Consider the following 20132-nt stretch of genomic DNA (forward strand, 5'->3'; position numbering starts at 1 on the left):
ATTCAGGCTGCTATGGCCTGTTCCTTGTCATGGATCCGAGACTTAGCAGGATTCTGAAATTCTATACATCAGTTCTCTGAGCAGTAGTGCCAGCTATTACGTACTTAGAACCTCGATGAGAATTTTGCTTTAAAAAAAATTGAAATCAATAGTTTCATATACTTATAAAAGGGTGTGTGCCTTTCGTTGAAGTCTCATTGACTTCTGCAACACCATACTTAATCAGCATGCATGTGGTGGGCAGATAATCACAGCAACAATTTGCATTATTTCTAAGATATTCAATTTCATATGATGTAGAAAGTGACCACTTAGGAAGGACTTGTCTCCTTTTAACTGAAGATGTTAAATTACTACACACTTTCTTTTCCCATTTAACCAGGCAGATTTTAGTTTTTACCCATTAAGGATTCTACAGGAAAGAGATATATATTACAGGGCTTGAAAATGGACCGTTGTTCAGTTATTGAGAAAGTTTCAGGATAAATAACGAGGCAATTTTGCACTCATTTTAGCTCTGCATTGCACATGCAGGCTATTCATGCTTTGTTAAACATTTTCAGGTGTCAGTTATTGAGCCATACTCTTGATCTCAATGGCTTATTACGTGCATTTTTACCCATCTTTCTTTTGCTTATAATCAATTTCCTTTGTGAATGAGCAAAACCTGAGTACATATTAAAGAGAGGAGGAAGTTTTTGGGGTTTTTTTGCTTACTTTAATTTCCATTATTATGGATTTTCAAAGTGAAATACAATGGAAATAAGGTTGTCATTTTTATTTTGACGGGTATGGAGAGCAGAATGCAAGGCAATGCTGGTGCATGGTCTGAAAACAAGTTGAAGAAAAGCCCAGAAAGACTTCTCTGGAACAACATACAGGGACAAATATTCAAGCACTCTCCAATTAGTTCATTATTTTTGCTTATATGGTGTGATGGAGTGTTTATGTAATTATGCATGCAAGGAATATTCAGAATTTAGCATCAACTCCAGAACCGTCATGGTGAAATGCATAGACCATCTCATCAAACTCCAGCTGCTCTGTGACATATTGATAAAATGAACAGCTTATACATGGTGACAGGACAGCCCAACCTTCTCATACATTAATGCCCTTACTGCCTTTATTAAATTCCTTCAAAGCATTAAATGACTTTGTTTTCAAAGTGACTCAGAAGAATTGCACAATGACAACTTGGCTATGCTTAAAGTAATTCTGTTCCACTTGCTTAGAGTGAACTTTCCAATCCAAGAATAAATGTTCAAATTCATAGCCATCATAACAGTCTTCAAATCAAAAAGCCTCAAGTTGCCTTTTCTCTAAAGACAAAGAATCTAATATTGTTCATATCCACTCCCAATTTTTAAAAGGCATTCATTGTTTCCGAACAAAAAATAAAACTATACCCAATAGCAAACACAGCTTGTTTATTTAAATTTGTACACTGCCGTATTCTAAGACTTCAGTCGGTGAAAAGACCAGATTTATGAAGGAAGATAAATAAGGGTGTCACCTGTGAGGAAGTTCCAGGTGCAAAAGGATTTGTTGGATAGCCATCTCTGACTTCACAGTGCACCAATATAAGAAAAGGGAAAACCAATGTCAGATTTCCCTTTCCTATGACTGCTGAAGCCTCTGACATCCTGTCCCAACAAAAGGAGCACTGACATCAATATGTCGAAAAAGGGAAAACTAGGAAATGGCTTGGATTCATCCAACTTCCCCTCTCACACACCCAAACTGGGAAGAAATTTAGAGACGTTCCTAACCACGTCTAAACCTCTCTGCTTACATTGTTTCCATGGGCAGGGCTTAAGATATGACAATTATATGGCCTTATCTCCCCTGATTACTACAGTAAGATGCCACTCTAAATAACGTTTATATAATAACATTAAATCTGTAAGAAAGTTTGCTGAAAAGACAGAGGCTCTTCTTATCATTTTGCTTGAAGTTACTTTCTCAAACTTAAAATACTTACTGTGAAGATAAGGAATAGTGCTTATTATCCATTCATCTGTTAGCATGCCAGTTTTTGATGTCTCGACGCATTTCAGCTGACTTGAAGATTCCCTTGATTCAATCCAACAAACTGTGTTCATGTTGTATATAAAATCCAATGTCTGAATTCCAGTTCCTCTCACAAAGCCAAGGGTGGATGATTTAGTTCCATTTAGATATAGGACCTCAATCGTATCAGAGCTTGCAACCAAAAGAACTGGAGGTGAATCATTAGGATCTGGAAAACATTAACAGAACAAACATTAAGGAAAGAAGAGAATGGTTAATTAACAAATGAAAATGAACACATTAAAATATACCCAACAATTCCTTTCAGGAATTATATCAGTTGATATAGATTCCAACCTGGAGTGCTAATCCCACTTTCATTGCATTGGAAGAAGATTCAGTAATGACAAGCCACCTTACATTTAAGATTAGGTTGTGAAGGAAGGTGTGTGTGTGTCTGTGTGTGTGTGTGTGTGTGTGTGTAAGAGAGAGAAAGAAATAAGCCAGTTTTTAGTTGTGATTTGAGCACGTCACTCATTTTTGCCTGCTTCAGAAGGACCCATGAGTGTACTCAAATTGGACAGGAAAGAGGAGGTGGAATGCTAGCTGTGGAGAGTGACAGAAAGGTATTGTTAGAGATTTGTGGCAAAACCTATAAATTAATAAATGCCAGGGTTTTGATTAACGGGGGATGGGTTAAAACAAAGTGCAGGGCTGTGCCAGACTGGGAATTCCTGGGCTGGGTTACTCAAATCAGCCTGACTGAGCTAGGTTAAGGGAACAATAGAGAGCCATTGAAGGTCGTTGCCACTGCAAGAGAACTGCCTTGAGGTGTGAACAGGGACAGGGGTTGGAAAGGTTGCCAGGGTAACTGCTCTGGGGGAGGGCAAGGTGTTTCTGGGAAGGAGGAGGAGGAAGTAAGTAAGCAAGTAAGTAAGGGGGAGATCCATCTTGGAGAGGGTAAAGGAAGGACTGTCTACAGTGCTCTGGGCCATGCTGCAAGATCAGGACCCCCTCCCTACAGACTGAGGGTGTAAATAGGCAAATAACCCCTATTTCTTAATGCACAGTGTCTTCTATTCTCCCAAGGTACAGAGACCCTGTGTGGGTGCCTGAAATCCCATGTGCTCTTGCCATGGCTTGGCAGAGAGAGGGATGGGCGTCAGGCTTTTGTAACAGTATGAAGTCTAAATCTGGTCTGAACTTCCACCCTGGAATGAACAAGGCTGAGAGAAGTTCTTGAAGAAACTACTATCAGAGACCATGATCCTCAAACCCCAGAGGAAAACATAGCTTCCCTATTCTGTGCATCACCAGGACAGCTGGTCCATCCAGAAAGTGTACCATGGGAACTGGGCAATGGATCTGCTGAATTCAGACCCTCCAAGGGACAGTCCTGGATTGACAGAAGCCATCCTGGTTTCTTATTTGATCCTAGAATGGCCCACTTTTCCTTAGGATGCCCCTATTTTCATGAGAGAAATGTTGGAGGGGCATGGAATAGGATGTCCCCAGGGCTTTTTTTCCAGTTGGAACTCACCAGAACTCAGTTCCAGCACCTCTCAGGTGGGCACCACTGCTATCTAAGAGAATGAGTTGAGTTCTAGCCTCTTTTTCTAGAAAAATAGCACTGGACATCCCTATTTTCCTCAGAGAAATGTTGGAGGGTATTTGAGTTAGGAAGTCAGGCCACCTTCCCCTATATAAATTCTCTTATCTCCTCAGATCTCCGAACAGATTAATTTGTGAAGATTTGAACTGGAATTACCCTGATGAAGTCAGATGTAGTTAGGATAGAGAAGTTAGATTATAAACTAAGCAGGGGTATGAATCTGAAATAGAAACTTAACTATCTAGCTTTTATACAACACAGACTCCAGTTCCACACTGAAAACATAGTATAGTATTGTTGTTTTTTAAAAGATGTAGGCTCTAAAAGGATACAATAATCTTTCTCAGGCATAAAACTAAAAATGAACATTTGCAGCAACAAACTAGTATTAAAAGTTAAGGGAAAATAAAAATAAATGAAATTCAAGAATGATTGCTGTACTCTTTCTGTATAATGATGAAAATGTATGGCAGTGTGTCCAAGAAATTCATATTGGATAATGGTACTGAACGATACCTCCCAAAGAGGGCTTTGCACATCCTCCCAGGTTTATGACAAGGGAAATGGTATATTCAATATTGAACTGCAGTAATTGATATTTTTAAAAGTGCTGATCATAGTTGGTGAAAACAAAGGTGAAGACAACAGGCTTGTGATTTGGAATATAAAAGTCTATGTTTGGCACACTCCCACCCCTGAACTAGAATTTGTCTCAGGAGAATATCATGCAGTAAGGCCATGCACCAACACAAACGTCATAAAACTAGAACTAAATAATAATTCACATCATTAGAGGTTGTGTCAGTCACATGTTGACACCTAATCTATACGTGTTAACTCACATTCCTCCTGGAGAGGTCTGGCAAGTTGCCATCCTCCTTAGGACCATCATTTAAAACAACAAGACTGACAATATCCCAGTGTTTCCCAAACGTTTTTGGGCAACGGCACACCTGCTTACCGGAAAAAAATCTCGCGGCACACCACCATTAAAGCCCCACCCCGTGACGTCAGCGCGCAGCGTCACGCGGGGGGGGGGACGCACAAAAGTGAACGTTTTTTTCCTTCCCCTTGCCGGGGTGGGAGGAGGCAGCAGAGCGAGGGCAGCTGAGGCGGTGGCGGCGATAGCGGGCGGAGGAGGAGCCGTCGCCGGGAGTTGCTGCTGCTGCTGTTGCTGCTGCTGCCCGGACATGCCGGCCTCCTCCTCCTCCGCTGTCTCGCGCTCCTCCCTTTTGCGCGAGCTGCCCCGCCGCTCGGCACCACCACCGCGGAGCCGCCCCCGGCTCGACGCGGATCCTCGCCGCCGCCACCGCCGCCTCTCGCCGCCCGACTCGCCCGCCTCCCTCCCACGGCACACCAGCCGGTGTCTCACGGCACAGTAGTGTGCCGCGGCACACCGGTTGGGAAACACTGCAATATCCTAAACTGGAACAGATAAGCAACGACAATTCACTGTAGAGATTTGCTTGCCTCTGGAAGAAAACACCCAGATTTGTCTTCCATTCTGATTCACTTTGATTAGCTTCATGACATCCACTTGTTGCAACTGCTCATAAATTTTCAATAAACTGCAGGAAGTTGTATGTGCTTACAGGATGCAACTATTCCAGGTATTTAAATGTGAGAGCATTCACAGTAAATAGGTATTAAAATATAATTTTTGAAAGGATAATGTTCCCTGCTGTTTTGGAAGGTGTTTGGTTGGGATAGCAGACCAGTTATTGTCTTTATGTCCTTATTCAGCCCTACTATTTTGTTGTTATTTTATTATATTGCTTTACTCAGCTTTTACCCAATGATACGCTACCATCTGGATGAAAGATCTAAGTATTTTGTTTTGAATAAAATAAACAAATTGCTATATTCACACCAAAGTGTTTATAGCTCTAAGGCAGGAGTAGCCAATGCCGTGTCCTCCTAATGTTGTGAACTCCAACTTCCATTGCCCCAGCCAGCATGACCAATGGTCAGGGATGATAGTCCTCAACATCTGGAGCACACTATGCTAGCTTCTAAGACAGGTCTTAACTGCAATAAGCCATGTATTGTGTAGACCAGCTTGTTGGAAGAAACCCCAAACTACTGTATATGAATCACATTTTAAATGTTTTATGCAATACACAATTTGCTGGACAAGTTTAGATAATTCAGGTAACTCGCAGCTTACTTGCATTGTGAAGATTCAACTTTACGTGGTTGACAGCTTGCCAGTTGAAATCCCACAACTTTATACGCATGGAAGGTAGGGCACTTATAAGTTATTTTTGCACTGGGTTTTCCACATAACAAATCATACAGAAGATAATGTAAACTGGTGCCTCCTCTCTTTACATATCCTCTGTGGCAAGACTTGCCTAACATAGGAACAAGCTACCAGCAGAAACTTTCGTTCTATAGTTCTTATTCATTCACAGGGCCTTGTGTAGTAGAACATCCTTGTCAATCATATAGGTGTCCTGCTTTTACTACCTATTTTTGCTTGTCTTGTGTTACCCTTCTCTTCAAAGAATCACGGATTTGTAGAGTTGGAAGGGACTATGAGGGACATCCCCCTGCAATGAGGGAATCTTTCACTCAATGTGGGGCTTTAATCAGTGACTCTGAGATAGAGTCTCGTGCTCTACCAACTGAGCTATCCTTCAGGGCTTGTTTCAAAATGACTTGCTGTGGTCCTGTTCTCTCTCTAGTGGCCTCTGATCTTTCTAAAAGCATTCTGTTATTTTTCCCTACATTACATTATATTCCAAATCTCAAGTGTATACAAAATCTCAGATGCACAACAGCTAGAGATAAACAACAAAGAAAAGCACACAATCTGAGCATTTTTGCAGTGTTTTGAACATATATGCAGATCTACTTTGCTGTATTGAAAGGCTGTAAGAAAAGCAATATTCTAGTGACAACGAGACTATAATTAGGCCAAATGAGTTTTAAACTGTTCAAATAATGATGCTGTATTTGGTGTTTTAATGAGACATGAAATGGCACACCTCTAACCCACATATAAAAAAAGTCCTTAATTATATCTCTCTTTCTCAAAAGGTAGTTAGTTTGCTCCTTGACTGTGGTTAAGATGATGAAAGACTTGTATTCTATTCTCTTCCTATCTGCTTTTTACTTGAACCACAGATCAATAAACAGTGTCACAGCACATAAGAAAACCAAAGTCTCCCCCTGCTATGCTGCCACCATCAGCTACAACTCTATTGCTGAAGAAAATCTTCAGAGTATTAGAGGATATGCTTACCTTATAGAACATCTTTTACAAAAGAAAGACAGAAGAACACTGGGAAAAAAATACAATCCACTTTGAATCATCTTGCTATATTAAAAACAAGCTTTATAACAGATGATTCAATAGGATCCAGAAATTTGCTAGGACTGAGACAAAAGGCTGGTGGGAAAAGAATGCACGAAGTACAGTATTTGAAAGAAAACAAGAGCAGAAATATATTTCACAATTATATGCCTGAAAAAAGTAGTGCAGATTTGAAATCCTAAAACTTTAATTTAATTTAGCGAGTTTCTCACATGAGCATTGTCAATTTGTTCTGAATCTTTTTTAGAAGAGTAGAAAAACATACACATTAAAGACTGTGCAGAGCAGACACCTTTTGATCATAGTAAGGCTCTCTTCCTTTCATTACAGTCTATTTTCCCCCATAGATCTGCTGTAAATGAGAAATATAACCTTACACGAGCTTTTCCAGAAGCTAAAAATTTAAGTAGCTGTTTTTGATATTCTTTTTCTTGCATTGACACTAACATAGTTGTGAAAGCCTTGCAAAGAAGAATAAAGGTTCTGAATCTTCAGCAAAACCCTATTTCATTTCCCCCCACCCACTAACTAGGGGTTCTGGCCTACTCTCAGTAATGCAAATATGAGTCCGATTGATTCCAGTCAGCTAAATGGATTATTATCAAGGAGCAGGCCTGCAGCATAGTTATCAACTAGATATTTGGGGGGCTTTTTAAAAGAAAAAGTAGACATAAAAGGATTGTAAGAAATCTGATCACAGCTTTATGGCAGCTATTTCAGCATCTAATTTCAAATCTCATTTTGGAACCTGATTTATTTATTTTTTAAGCCAATGATGGTCACTATCCACTAGGACTAGTGAGGTGAAGGGCAGAGCAGAGGGCAGGGCAACTAACAGCAGTCAGAGTTGGACGAAGGCAGAGCACACGTGCCACATACAGAGACAGAATTTAAGTGGTGAAGTGGGGAGAAAGAGTACGGCGAAGGGAAAGGAAGAAACAGGGAAGTTCAGGGGCAGAAGCAGCTGGGAAAGGGCAGACAAGTTATAGGCAGGTGGGAGCTCTTCTGTGCTGCACTGCAAGAAAGGAAGCCCTTTTATCCCAGCACAGCACAAAACCTAAACAACCAGATCATGGTTCCAATATAGCAACTTTTCCTCGGCTTCTTCTTGCTCAGTCTTTGAAGTGGTATGTTGGCGAAGCATCCTTCTGTCAGAACAGAACGCAGCATCAGCAATGTGAGAGGTTGAAACCATCCTGAATGAATTCTAATTGGTCGAGGGATACCACTCAAGAGTAAAATTGGGAGAAATAGGACTCATAGGATGGAGGTTTAGTTAAGCTCAGACTGGCTTGACATTCATTAGGTACTGGCAGCAAATGCAGATCTAGGGGAGCATGACTAGTTTGGTTGCCTAGGTTGTGGAGCTTCTGGGATGCCACACACAGCAGGCACCATAACTATGAAGTCCAATGGAAAGCAAAAGGTGGGAGGGGTGGCACTAGATTTTGATGTCACACAGGGCACCACTGAAATTTGAGACTCCAGGGTCTGCTGCTGCTGGCACAGTCATTTATTTGCGGCACAGAAGCTGAACAGACACTATATATAGAAAAATGTACACTCATGAATGAAACCCCCCACTCAGAATGTTTATCTTGTTGAAGGCAAACAGGAAACTTGCACATATTCCCTCTTGCAGACCTCTTATGTCCCTGAAAATCTGCCCTAGAAGGTAGGGGGAAATAACATCATGTTAAAATGGGAGAAATATTCTGCAATGTCTCCAGTGTATTGATTGTGGGCAATGGTCTCAAACAAGCCAATCAGCTAGCTGGCAATGTCGTCAGGCTCAACTTTGGCAAGGGTCAGCTCCACCTCCAAGTTCCTAATTGAAAATTTTAAAGTGTAGCTGATCCCAGTGGGGCTTGAAGTTACTGCTGATCAGCATAAACTCCAAACAAAACAGGGATGATGTAAAGTTACCTAGGCTCGCAAACTTGAGAAGTTTGCTGCATATCACTATACTTTCAATTTGTGGTTGGCCTAATCTGATGAATGCTGTAATCCAACGTCTGTTAATCACAAGTAGACCTTACTCCAAGGTAAGTGTACATAGGTAGCTACCCAAATACTGACAAATACTTATTTCATAACAGAAAAAACTAGGTTAAAGTAAAAAAAAAGTGTTTATCTGTAGTTAATTGGCAGTTTTGAGTACAGTATCAGCAATGACACCTGCCAAATCCCACTAAAATGACATTCATGATGAATGACAAGTGAAAAGAAATATTGAAATTGATTTTTGCTGCATAATCTTAGTTTGTATTATATTACTATATTTCAAATCCATTGCTGTGGTTTGTGGATCAATATGAAATCTAAACAAGTTTTATTTCTTGGGCTTATAAACACCTTTACTCATGTATATTGCTCATAGCTTCATGATCTTATGTTTATTTTAGTTTTAGTATAATAAATTTATGTAACAGCATGAAGACCATCCAATTAACCCTTCTGTATGTCCATAAAAAACAGTGCAACACCATACGTGTCTACTCAGAAGTTACAGTGAATTCAGTGGGACTTACTCCATTGTAAAACTATATAAAAGTATTTTTCATTTATTTTGTTTTTCATTTGCACCATGGAGAAGGGTGGTCTCCTTTTACATCCCAATTTCTTTTTCTTCTCTTTTTCACAGTAAGGCAGAGTGCCTTGTGTGTCATTATGCATGCTGATGGTGAACAGATTGCAGGGGGAAAATAGGCTGTAGAGTCAACACATTGACTAGGGAAATCCTTTCTTCAATTTGACTTCATTAAACCAAACTTGCTAATTCCCTTAAATGCTTAGTTTATTATTGCTAATGAAAATATGCATTAATTATCTAATAAGGCATAGTATTAATATCATTAAATCAATGCTCATGGGATGTTGCTAGGAGCAAGGCAGAGTCTCAGGTCTAACATCCAAAGGGAATAATTACTTCCTAATAGTTTCATTTAAGGTGGACTTAAATTATTATAAATACTCATCTGTATGTGGGAGAGAATCAGATGAGATCTAGTTGAAGGATAGAACTGACTGAATTAACCTTGACTGAGTGGAGCTGTCTACTCACATTAGCTAAACTTTTTCAAATGTTTTTGACTAATATAAAGACTACCATCTAATACTTTGGGGGAAGGGTTTTAATCCAGCTTTCTGCTGATGTGTTAGTTTTCTATCTGCAAGGGGTTTGAACTCTGACACCTTGAGGGTTCTGTTCTGGTTTTCCAACTATATAAAATGTAAAAATGAAATTTCATTCATACTTTGGCATAATCTATCACATTTACTAAGGCAATAAGTTTTATCTACTAAAAATAAATATGAAAGAGCTGGGGGGGGGAGAACTACATAGGTGACAACTGTTTCTCCTTACCTCTTTTAACTTTGCAAGATTTTTTGTCTGGCTGAAGAAGATAACCTTCCACACAGCTGCAAGCATACGAGCCATCTGAATTTTCGCAGGTTTGGCTGCAGACCCCATACAGACTGCATTCGTTTACATCTGATGGGAACATCAAAATGGTTTGATTAGAAGCAAGTGTTAGAATGAGAGATTTACATACAAAGCCCCCTTCCTTTTGTCTAAACATCAAGCTTTCTTTCATGTATCTTCTTGAGTCTCAAGCCATATGGTACAGCTGGAATCTGGGACATTAGCTGTCTGAAAAGATGGTCTGAAGAAGAAGAGTTTGGATTTGATATCCCGCTTTATCACTACCCAAAGGAGTCTGAAAGTGGCTAACATTCTCTTTTCCCTTCCTGCCCCACAACAAATACTCTGTGAGGTGAGTGGGGCTGAGAGACTTCAGAGAAGTGTGACTAGCCGAAGGTCACCCAGCAGCTGCATGTGGAGGAGTGGGGAATCGAACCTGGTTCATCAGATTACGAGTCTACCGATCTTAACACTGGTTCTGACTATCTGAGGGCTACCCAGTAAATGTGTGAAAGTTGATGTAAGAATGTTCACATCCTAGTTAAAAGCAGGATGACTTTCAGATTACTTCCATCAATTCTGTAACTGAACTCTAATATGTTTTCAGGGTTTCAATGTTCTGTTTTCCCCATGATCTGCCAATCTCACCCCTCCGTTCTGCTCTGTTAAATCAGATCATCCTGGCTAAGCAGCAATGACATTCCATTTCTCTCACTTCTTGACAAAGGATCTTGCTAATCTGAAGAGTGACAGAACTGATTCCAACATTTTGACCTTTTTTAGGACCCCTGCATAAAAGTAATGTCCTGTTTGACCATTGGCTATTTTCTCACTCATCCATGCCCAGGACTGAAATGCTATCCTGTTCTATCACAAATATCTTACTATTTCAAGGCAATGGTTCTTCAGACAACTATGCATTTAAAATCATATGCAACTTCTCCAAGATCTCCTGAAATCAAGATGAAACCCCACCAAAGTAGTTCATTGAGCTCGAGGGCTTAAAAATAATATGACAGAATGGTTATTTACCTTGGCACGTTTTCCCATTGATACCAAGTTCATATCCTTTCTCACAGTAGCATCCAGTTCTGTTCCTGGATATAGCACATTTGTACTGGCACTGCATTTGTTGACATTTTGGTTGCATTTCTGCAAAAGAAAGATAGTAAAATGTTATCAAAGTGAGCATATTTCATATTATTACTACAGCAACATTCTTGTTCAGTTTTTTTTTTAAAGGGGGGAAAAAGTAAATGCATTTACACCACAAGAAGCAGGCCAGAATGGAAAGACCCCAACTCTGACATTCATGATCTTGAGTCTCTAGCTAACACAGTTTTCCTGAGGCAAGTTAATAAGTTCACAGATCAAAGTTTTACCTTTTCCACCCATAAAGCCTTAACCTGAAAGCAAGCAAGAGAAGCAGGTTGATCTTTGGAGCTGCATTTGTTCTAGAATAGGGAATGGTGTGTGTGTGTGTGTGTGTGTGTGTGTGTGTGTGTGTGTGTGTTCCAAATTTATTGGAGTCCTTCAACATGAGGAACTGTGGGCATTTTTGGACTCTTACAATAATGCCCCTAAGCAAGATGGTATTCCTTTTAATCTCCCCTCAACTGCATTCCTGAAAAGGAACCCTGTGACAGGGATTTCTTTAAAATGTAATATTTACATCTAAATCCACCAGTTCTTAAACATCCCTTCATATTATACAGACAAAGGTGAATAACTTTCAAGCTGGTGAAAAAGAAGCCCTATGATCACTTGGTGCTAATTATAAATTGAATTCCCAGCTCCTAATTGGTGGTATTGGCAGCGCTGCCACTACCAGGGTAGAAGGGCAGCAGTAAATCAAACCAAACTGAAGATCTTCCAGCCAGATTATCTATTTAGCCTGTCACAAGTACTATATTCTCCCTGTAAATGGGTGAGGGTGAGGCAATTGCAGCACAGTTTCAGTGATGGTTATAACTTAGCTATGTCAGTTAACTGTTGCTAGGTGAACAGCAGTTTCTGTCACATGTATTTCAATACCTATTGCTTTGTTTCTGCTTTGCCTTTTCTTTTGCAGATTATCTTTCTTCTTTCTTTTCTCGCCCATGTCTCCTTTCAGCTACTCCCGAAACCAACTTTCTCCCTAGGTTTTGGCCTTTCCAAGCTTCCTGCATTCCTCTCTTCACTGATACAAGTACTCTGTCACCTCACAGGTGTATATACTACACATGGCCTCCAGCTCTTGCTTCCCCTTCATGTCAGCAGGCATTAACAACTTTAACACTCTGGAGCAAATATAATTTAGCTTGCAATTCCAGCAAGTAAGGCAAAGGCCAATATACAAAACTGCTTTAAAATGGGAGTGACTTTAGGGGAGTTTGTATGCTACATTCAACAGGTGTACAGTCTGTGTACATGCCTATACAACCATTGAGCTGTATGTGTTATTCACATGTGACATTCAACAAGTGTACTATCTCTAGTCTATACACATTTGCTGGCTGCAAAAGGGAATTGCTTCAATGACACTTATTAAATTTGTCACAGAAGCAATTCCCTTTTACTGGCAACAAGGCAAGGCATGCCAGGCATATTGCACTTCCTTAAACAGTATTGTGTTCATTACTTGTTCCTGGCCATTTATGTTCTTTTTAGAATTACCATCAATGTATTGCGTAAGTCAGATTTGAAGTGAAATGTGTGTCGGCCTTCTGAGGTACAAAGGAAGTGAAACTTTCCCAAGGGTTAGTAAACTCTACACATCTTTGTCAGGTATATCCTAAACTGAAGAACAAAGCATGTTTTTCCTTAAATGCAACACCAATATGAGGAAAACCAAAAGATTCATGTCTGAACAAGAGATGCACCCTTCAAGTTTGCAGTTGAACAACAAATGGTTTTAAAACTTTTATGAGCATGGTATAAGGAAGTAAGTGGAAATCACGTAGACCTATCTGCCTTTTCTATTGCACTTTTATCTTTCATCACGGCTCCAGACCTACTTTGCCTCAAGTAAGAAATATGCAACATAGTTATAGTCAGCTCTTTCTAGCTGGCTACTTGAATAAAGGAATCACCTATGACAAGGCCTTTCACCTTTCTAGGGAAAGTCTGAGGCCTGCAAAACTTCCCCCTTTACTGCACACTGGTTCTGGCTGAAAGTTAAAGCATGTTTCTATCCCTTGGAACAGGCATAGGCAAACCCGGCCCTCCAGATATTTGGGGACTACAACTCCCATCATTCTTGACCGCTGGTCCTGTTAGCTAGGGATGATGGCGGTTGTAGTCCCAAAACATCTGGAGGGCCAAGTTTGCTTATGCCTGCCTTGGAATGCTGCTAGAGGAGTGGCCACAGCTTATCTACAGTTTCACCAAAGGAAGTAGTAGGATAAAATTGAACTCCATGTGAAATCATGCTTCCCTCCATCCTTACTTTATTTTCACAAAAAGTTGAAAAACTCCATGATGTAGGTTAGGTGAAGAGCCAGTGACTTTGTTTCTTTCAACGTTAGAATTAAGCACCGTTCAGTGAAATTGATTGCTGGTAGCTTTAGGACAGCCCTCCAAAAGTGTCTTCACACCATCCTTAGTTCATTTGTGGAATATGCTGCTATGGGATGTGGTGATGGCAAGTGACTTAAATGGCTTTGAAAAACGATGGGCAGAATTGTGGAGCATATGTGCCCCAAATAAACAGCAATTGGCCCTGACAAGTGGCACCTGCCAGAGCATCCTGGCAGACGTGGTCTGAAGGGGTGGGGCAGGGTGTCACACGTGTGACACCATGCACACACAACAGCTGCCTCCGCCCAAAAATGTGGGACCCAACTCGGTGCCCCTGCTAATGCTTCACTCTTGTGCATACAGAAGAACCCAGAGCAGAACCCAGAGAACTAGCATTACTGTTAGTACAGACAATGATAGCTATATGGAACATCTAGGATCAAAAGTAGTCAATGGGGAAGTGTGGGCAGGGGGAAGATGAACAACAGGAAAGGTTGTTTGCCTTCATGCCGTACTTGTTGACTGCCTGGAACAATCTGGCTAGTCAGTGACAGAAATCAGGATGATGAACTAAATGGGCCCCTGGTCTGATCCAGAAGAGCTCTCATGTGTTCAAGCTAATGGCCATTCATTTAGTCTCACGGCTACAACTGCCTGAGGCATGAGGTTGCAGAAGCTTTTGTATTATTCCAGTAACTGTTTTGTATGCTTGGCTCAGTTCCTCAGTTAAAACCCATCAGGAATCTCTGACTTTCGCTCAGCTGTGTTCCTAATTAAAAGATCTTGCAATTTCATTTGTCAGTCAAGTTCTCGCTGTCTTATCCTCAATTCAACGAACCACCTCTCACACAACAAAGTCTTTATTGATTTAAAGGCAACCTCTCTCTGGGTTTTTGATTTTTTTTAAATGAAAGCAAGAGTTACCTTGCCAATCAGCAGTTTGCTGTTAATTCATCTCTTTAGCAATGACTAATAAACTTATTGCCCTCCTACCCACCTCCTACAAACAATGAATTTTCAGAGAAAGAAATCCACTCATAATACAGTAATTCTGGCTAATTACTATTCCTTATTAGCCCTCCAATAACAGAGTGAGTGTGAAGCAAGGGCTTGCCTTCATATATGGTCTGTTTCCAAATAGTATGTTTACCTGAGATACGTTAACACATTTCAATACTATATTGGAATATCATCCAACTGTTCTGCAAAGCTGGTGTCAGCTACTACAGTGAGAAGGTTATTGGGTGACAAATCTTTTGTAATGGATAGAACAAAATGATTTGTTCAGACAGAATAGCATGAACAAGTTTTTGTTCACTTGTTTCTCCCATTCCATCTCCTCTACCAGCACAACCCTGAGAAGAGCGGAAGCCTTCACTTCCATTTTTCATGAACTGCAATTTAGTATTACATCCAAACCTTGAAAATTCCACTTGCACAGAGTTTACCATGATAGTTACCCCTTTTCTGGGTGGGTGGCAGCTGTGGCCCCTTACAGATCATCCGTTATCTCCAGTAGCCAGGATGAACAAGCTTGGCTGGCCCTGTAAATCTTTTTGGCTGGCCCCATTGCAGGGTGGGATTGCCCACTAAAATCTCTAATTTGAACAGGCCAATCAGGGGCCTGCTAGTGGGCGGAGCCTCACTGATGGATCATGATTCGAATGCTTGCACTCTAGTCCAACAGTGACACATAAAAGCCACCTCGGTAGTTTGGAGTCTTGGGGAGGCCATAATCCTTGGCACGACCCTGTCAAAAGTTTCCACCCTCTGGCTGGAGGATGGAATGGGTATACACCCAATACCTAGCCAAAATCCACCTACATCTGGAATCTTTAAAGTTGTGGCCATTTCTAACCCAAATCATTCTCTGCTTGAGGTTGTTCATTACAGCTTAGCTATAGCCACTGCACAAGGGAGGTGGCGCTGTGACTAGGAACACAACTTTCATCTGTCACTCTCTCATAACTCTTCAGTTCTTATAAAATCAATATTTTTTCCTTAAACACACAAATCCAGGCAGCTCTTTGCTGATGCCACTTCATGCCTTCAAAGGCATACAACATTTTACCATAAAGGTAGCTTGATTTAGGACGTTGTAAAAGAATAAACAGTAGAAATATATAGCTTGTCATCTTTTACTAGTGACAATAACAATAAACTTTATTGATATAATTTAAACATAGTATATAATTACACAGTTCATTGAAAATTGTTAGCCTGCATGTGTCCTTTTGCAATTCTTATACCCTAGACAGGTTGTATTTCTTCCTCAAGCAAGCATGAAGGAGGGGTCTGCTGAATTCTTGTTGCGAAAGGGGGAGCCTCTCCTAAAATGTAACCTGATTTATTCATCTCTGTTTTATCTTTTGACTGATGAAAAGCATTTCAAAATATTTAAAAGTGGATAACCAGATTCACTTCCTCTTTTCGCTCTTCTAATCACTCAGAGAGGTGTTTTTTTTTAAATGCGTATTGAATTCCTTCACATTGCCATTTATGTCCCATTGAATTCAGTAGGACTTAGGGGCAGGTAAGATTGCTGTTCTGTTCCCTAAAACATGTTAACAGAAGTTGATGACAGAGACATTAAATCTTAATTCATTATGATGTCAGGTGACCAAGAGGCAGGTTATCCCACCCACCTGTCAAAGTAGGCCTCTGGATGTGGGGACAAGTAATGATCTGGTCTGCAAGGACAAAAAGGTTCACTACCCCCTGCTATATGGGGAGGGGAGAGGTGGGGTTTTTTTTCAGATTTCCCCAGAAGGGAATATAGCTCAGTGGCTAGCCATATGGTCACATGAAGAAGATCCCAGTCTCAGGACCTGACCGTTCCAATTAATGCAGCTCAGGCAGCAATGATAGGAAATGATTTTGAGAACAGGATCAATTAGCAATGGAGACAAAAGAAGATGGAAGGCTGAACAGGGAAGAAAGACATAAGGAATATGGTAGCCAAGCCACATGTGGAGAATGAGCAGTCAACTCTCCCAGGCAGTTCATTTTGAGAAAAAAATAAGCCTTCTCATGAGTGGTGCTTGTTCTCATTTTACTTATTTAAAATATATTTTAATGGCCTTATGATGAAAAATTCCAAGGTGGTGTATAATGGAATTTCTAAAAATATTTACACAGAATTGCTGTAACTTCTTGCTTCTTTTCCTTTTCCTTTCCATTACTATTTCTAAGCAAATGCAAGGTCCATGGGGCTCTGGCTACATTGTTTCCCTGTGCAAAGTACTGCCTTAGTCAGCTGGTTGGGGTTGTCTAGTGATAATGTTGCTATCACGGTTGCTATGATTTCACAGAATCTAAGTAATACAGTGGTACCTCTAGATATGAATGGGATCCGTTCCGGAGCCCCGTTCACATCTAGAGGTAAATGTAACTAGCAAAGGGACGTCTGCGCACACGCGTGTCGATTTTTGCCACTTCTGCGCATGCGCGTGACATCATTTTGAGCGTCTGCACATGCGCAAGCGGCGAAACCTGGAAGTAACACAACTCGAACGCGCAACTCGAATGCGCAACTCAAACTCGAACGCGCTCACCTTGAAGCATATTTAACCCGAGGTATGACTGTAGTTCAATTTACCTTTTATATTTCCCAGCATAATATCTACAGTGCCACGATAATAATAATTTTAAAAGACCATAGAGAAAATATAGGTGGATTCTAAACTTGCTTACATTAAGGGAAACCTCACCAGATTCTACAGGCTTCACTTCTAAATAAACTATATTTTGGACTGGAGTCTCAGGACTTGTAGCATTCTTTAAATACAATGTACCTGATTTAATTGAGCCCCACACTACCATAGCTCCAAGATAGTCTGGTTACTTTATTTAAAAATAAAGAAAGAAAAGTGTGGTCATTGTGCTTTGTTGTTTTGCTCTGCACTTTTGTCTTGGCATGGAGACAGGTTGAACAGACCCATGTCACTCCTTGAATGGATGTACACACTGTCTTCAGTCAAGCTGAGGGCATATGAGAACAACAGGGAGAAGAATAGGCCAGAGAGAGTTGGAGTGAGAACACAGCCCTATTTCACAGGATGAGCCTTCATACTGGATTGTGCTGCATATGTTCTCCTGGAATAACACAATCATTTTATGGAGCTTACGTGAGCATCCTATTTTATTGACCAGTGTGAGAAGTCCTTTTTGGCTGATGAGATCAAAGTCTTTCATCAGGTCTATGAAGGTGGTGCACAAGGGGCATCTCTGCTCTCGGCATTTCTCCTGCAGCTGGCGGAGTGAGAAAATCATGTTGACTGTTGACCTCTGGGCTCTAAAGCCACATTGTGACTTGAGATAGACCCTGTTAGACAGTGACTATAATCTGTTGAGAACTACATGGTTAAAGGTTTTCCATGCAGCACTCAGCGGGGAGATTCCTCAGTAGTTGTTACAATCATGGTGGTCACCTTTGTTCTTGTAGAGGGTCACAATGCTTGAGTTGTGCATGTCTTGTGGCATGCATCCTGTTTCCCAACACTGCAAGAGAAGGCCGTGGAGTTGCATCATGAGGGAGGAGTTGAGGCTGGCTATCAACACTTCTGTTGGGATTCCATCCCGTCCTGGGGTTTTATCACATGCCTATGAGTTGATGGTGTTCTTCAGATCATCAAGGGAAGGACAGACACCCAGATCTTCAAGACAGGCAGAGTCTGAACGCTGTCAACTGCTATGTCAGCAACCATGTTTTCCTGCAAGTACAATTCTTAATAGTGCTCTCTGCCCGTTGCTTCATCTGCTTGCTACAGTCTGTGATGATTTCTCCAGACAAGGTTTTCAGTGGTGCAGTTTTCCTGACGGCTGTTCCAAAGGCCTTCTTCATGCCTTCAGACATTTAGTGGGTACTGCTACTGACAGCAGGCAAGCTGAATGTTCTGACAATCTGCTGGGCATCACTCCTTGCTTTTCTTGGTGCAGCATGTGTCTTCTTGCAGGACTCATGCTCAACCAGGGCAACTAACCCTACAGCTTAGTGAATGTAGGGAGGGTCATTCATCTCTCTCTCACACACACACACCCTGTCTCACACAAATGTTGAGATGGCTGTGAAATCAACACAGGCTATACATTATGGAACCTTGCTGCCAGGGCCAAGCAGTGGCATTGCAATGGGGGGGGGGTGGCGGTTTGCCCCGGGTGCCATGTCGGGGGGGGTGACAAGAAGGCACCTCGTGGCAGTGTGAGCAGCCATCACGCCGCCGCAGCCGCATGTGGAGGACCGAGCGCTGTATGGATGGCGGTGGGATCCCTTCGTTGCTGCTACAGTCACATGTAGAGGATCCTCCGTTCACAGCTGTAGCAGCAATGGAGGGATCCCGGCACCGTCCGTATGGCACTCGAGCGGCAAACCGCTATGTATAGTGCACGTGTGGCATCGCTACGTACGGCACATGCATCACACATAGTGATGCCGCACATGCGCCCTATGTAGCAATGCCCCGCCCCAGGTGTCACAACACCTTCGTTCGCCCCCGGGGCCAAGTACCATAGCTGTCAACCTTCCTTATTTGGCGGGAAACTCCCATATTCCAGTGACGTTTCCCGCTGCTATCCCGGATTGTTGATATCCCGTAAATTTCCCAGATTTCAAAGAAAGCAGCTCCTATCCCTCCCAGCTTCCTGCTGGCCAGGGAGGCTCCTCAACTGCATTGCTTGGCTGACCAATAAGGAGTCTGAGAACAACTGGGGGTGGAGCTTGCATGTATTGTTCCGATCAAATCGGCTGCATTGCCTGGGGACTTGCCTTTGCTTCAGCACTTCCCTGCTGTATCCCTTTGCCGGGTTGCTGCACAGTGGGAACCACCGCTTGAGGCTTTGTTTGGCTGCTGGCTGGGCCTTCTGCCTTTGGCTCGGAGGGGCTCTATTCTGTGTGTGTGTGTGTGTGCGCGCGCGCATGTGTGTGTGTGTGTGTGTGTGTGTGTGTGAGAGAGAGAGAGAGAGAGAGAGAGTGAATGTGTCACTTAAGCTGATAGTAGGAATGCTGTAGCTTCACACACTTACCTTCACACAATGTGTAATTAACTTGGGGAATTTTTTTACCGCAGGATGTGGTGAGGTCAGTACTTTAGATTTACAAGGGGATCTGAGAGATGAATGGGAGATACGGTTTGTTAGTATTAATGGACAGCTAAATAGAAACGTAACCCCAAAAGTTAGGAGAAAGATATCCTGACTGGGTAGCTTTGCTCACTAGTAACATTGAACCATGAGGACAAGATGGTTGGACAGTGTTCTCGAAGCTA

At 41.6% G+C, this 20132-nt stretch overlaps 1 protein-coding gene across 3 annotated transcripts in view; it reads right to left on the reverse strand.

Annotated features, from left to right (window-relative positions):
- Positions 1 to 20132, reverse strand: part of LRP1B (LDL receptor related protein 1B) — a 742760-nt gene that overhangs the window by 299616 nt on the left and 423012 nt on the right. For all 3 annotated transcript variants that reach the window (XM_083492761.1, XM_083492762.1, XM_083492763.1), the window contains 3 exons: positions 11404 to 11523; positions 10312 to 10440; positions 1985 to 2242 (listed from right to left, as the gene is read on the reverse strand). In XM_083492761.1, coding sequence (XP_083348887.1) covers positions 1985 to 2242; positions 10312 to 10440; positions 11404 to 11523 — 507 coding nt within the window. The remainder of the gene's footprint in view (positions 1 to 1984; positions 2243 to 10311; positions 10441 to 11403; positions 11524 to 20132) is intronic.

The sequence above is a fragment of the Podarcis liolepis genome (genome assembly GCF_965112155.1).
Source record: "Podarcis liolepis genome assembly, chromosome: 1".
Classification (NCBI taxonomy): domain Eukaryota; kingdom Metazoa; phylum Chordata; class Lepidosauria; order Squamata; family Lacertidae; genus Podarcis; species Podarcis liolepis.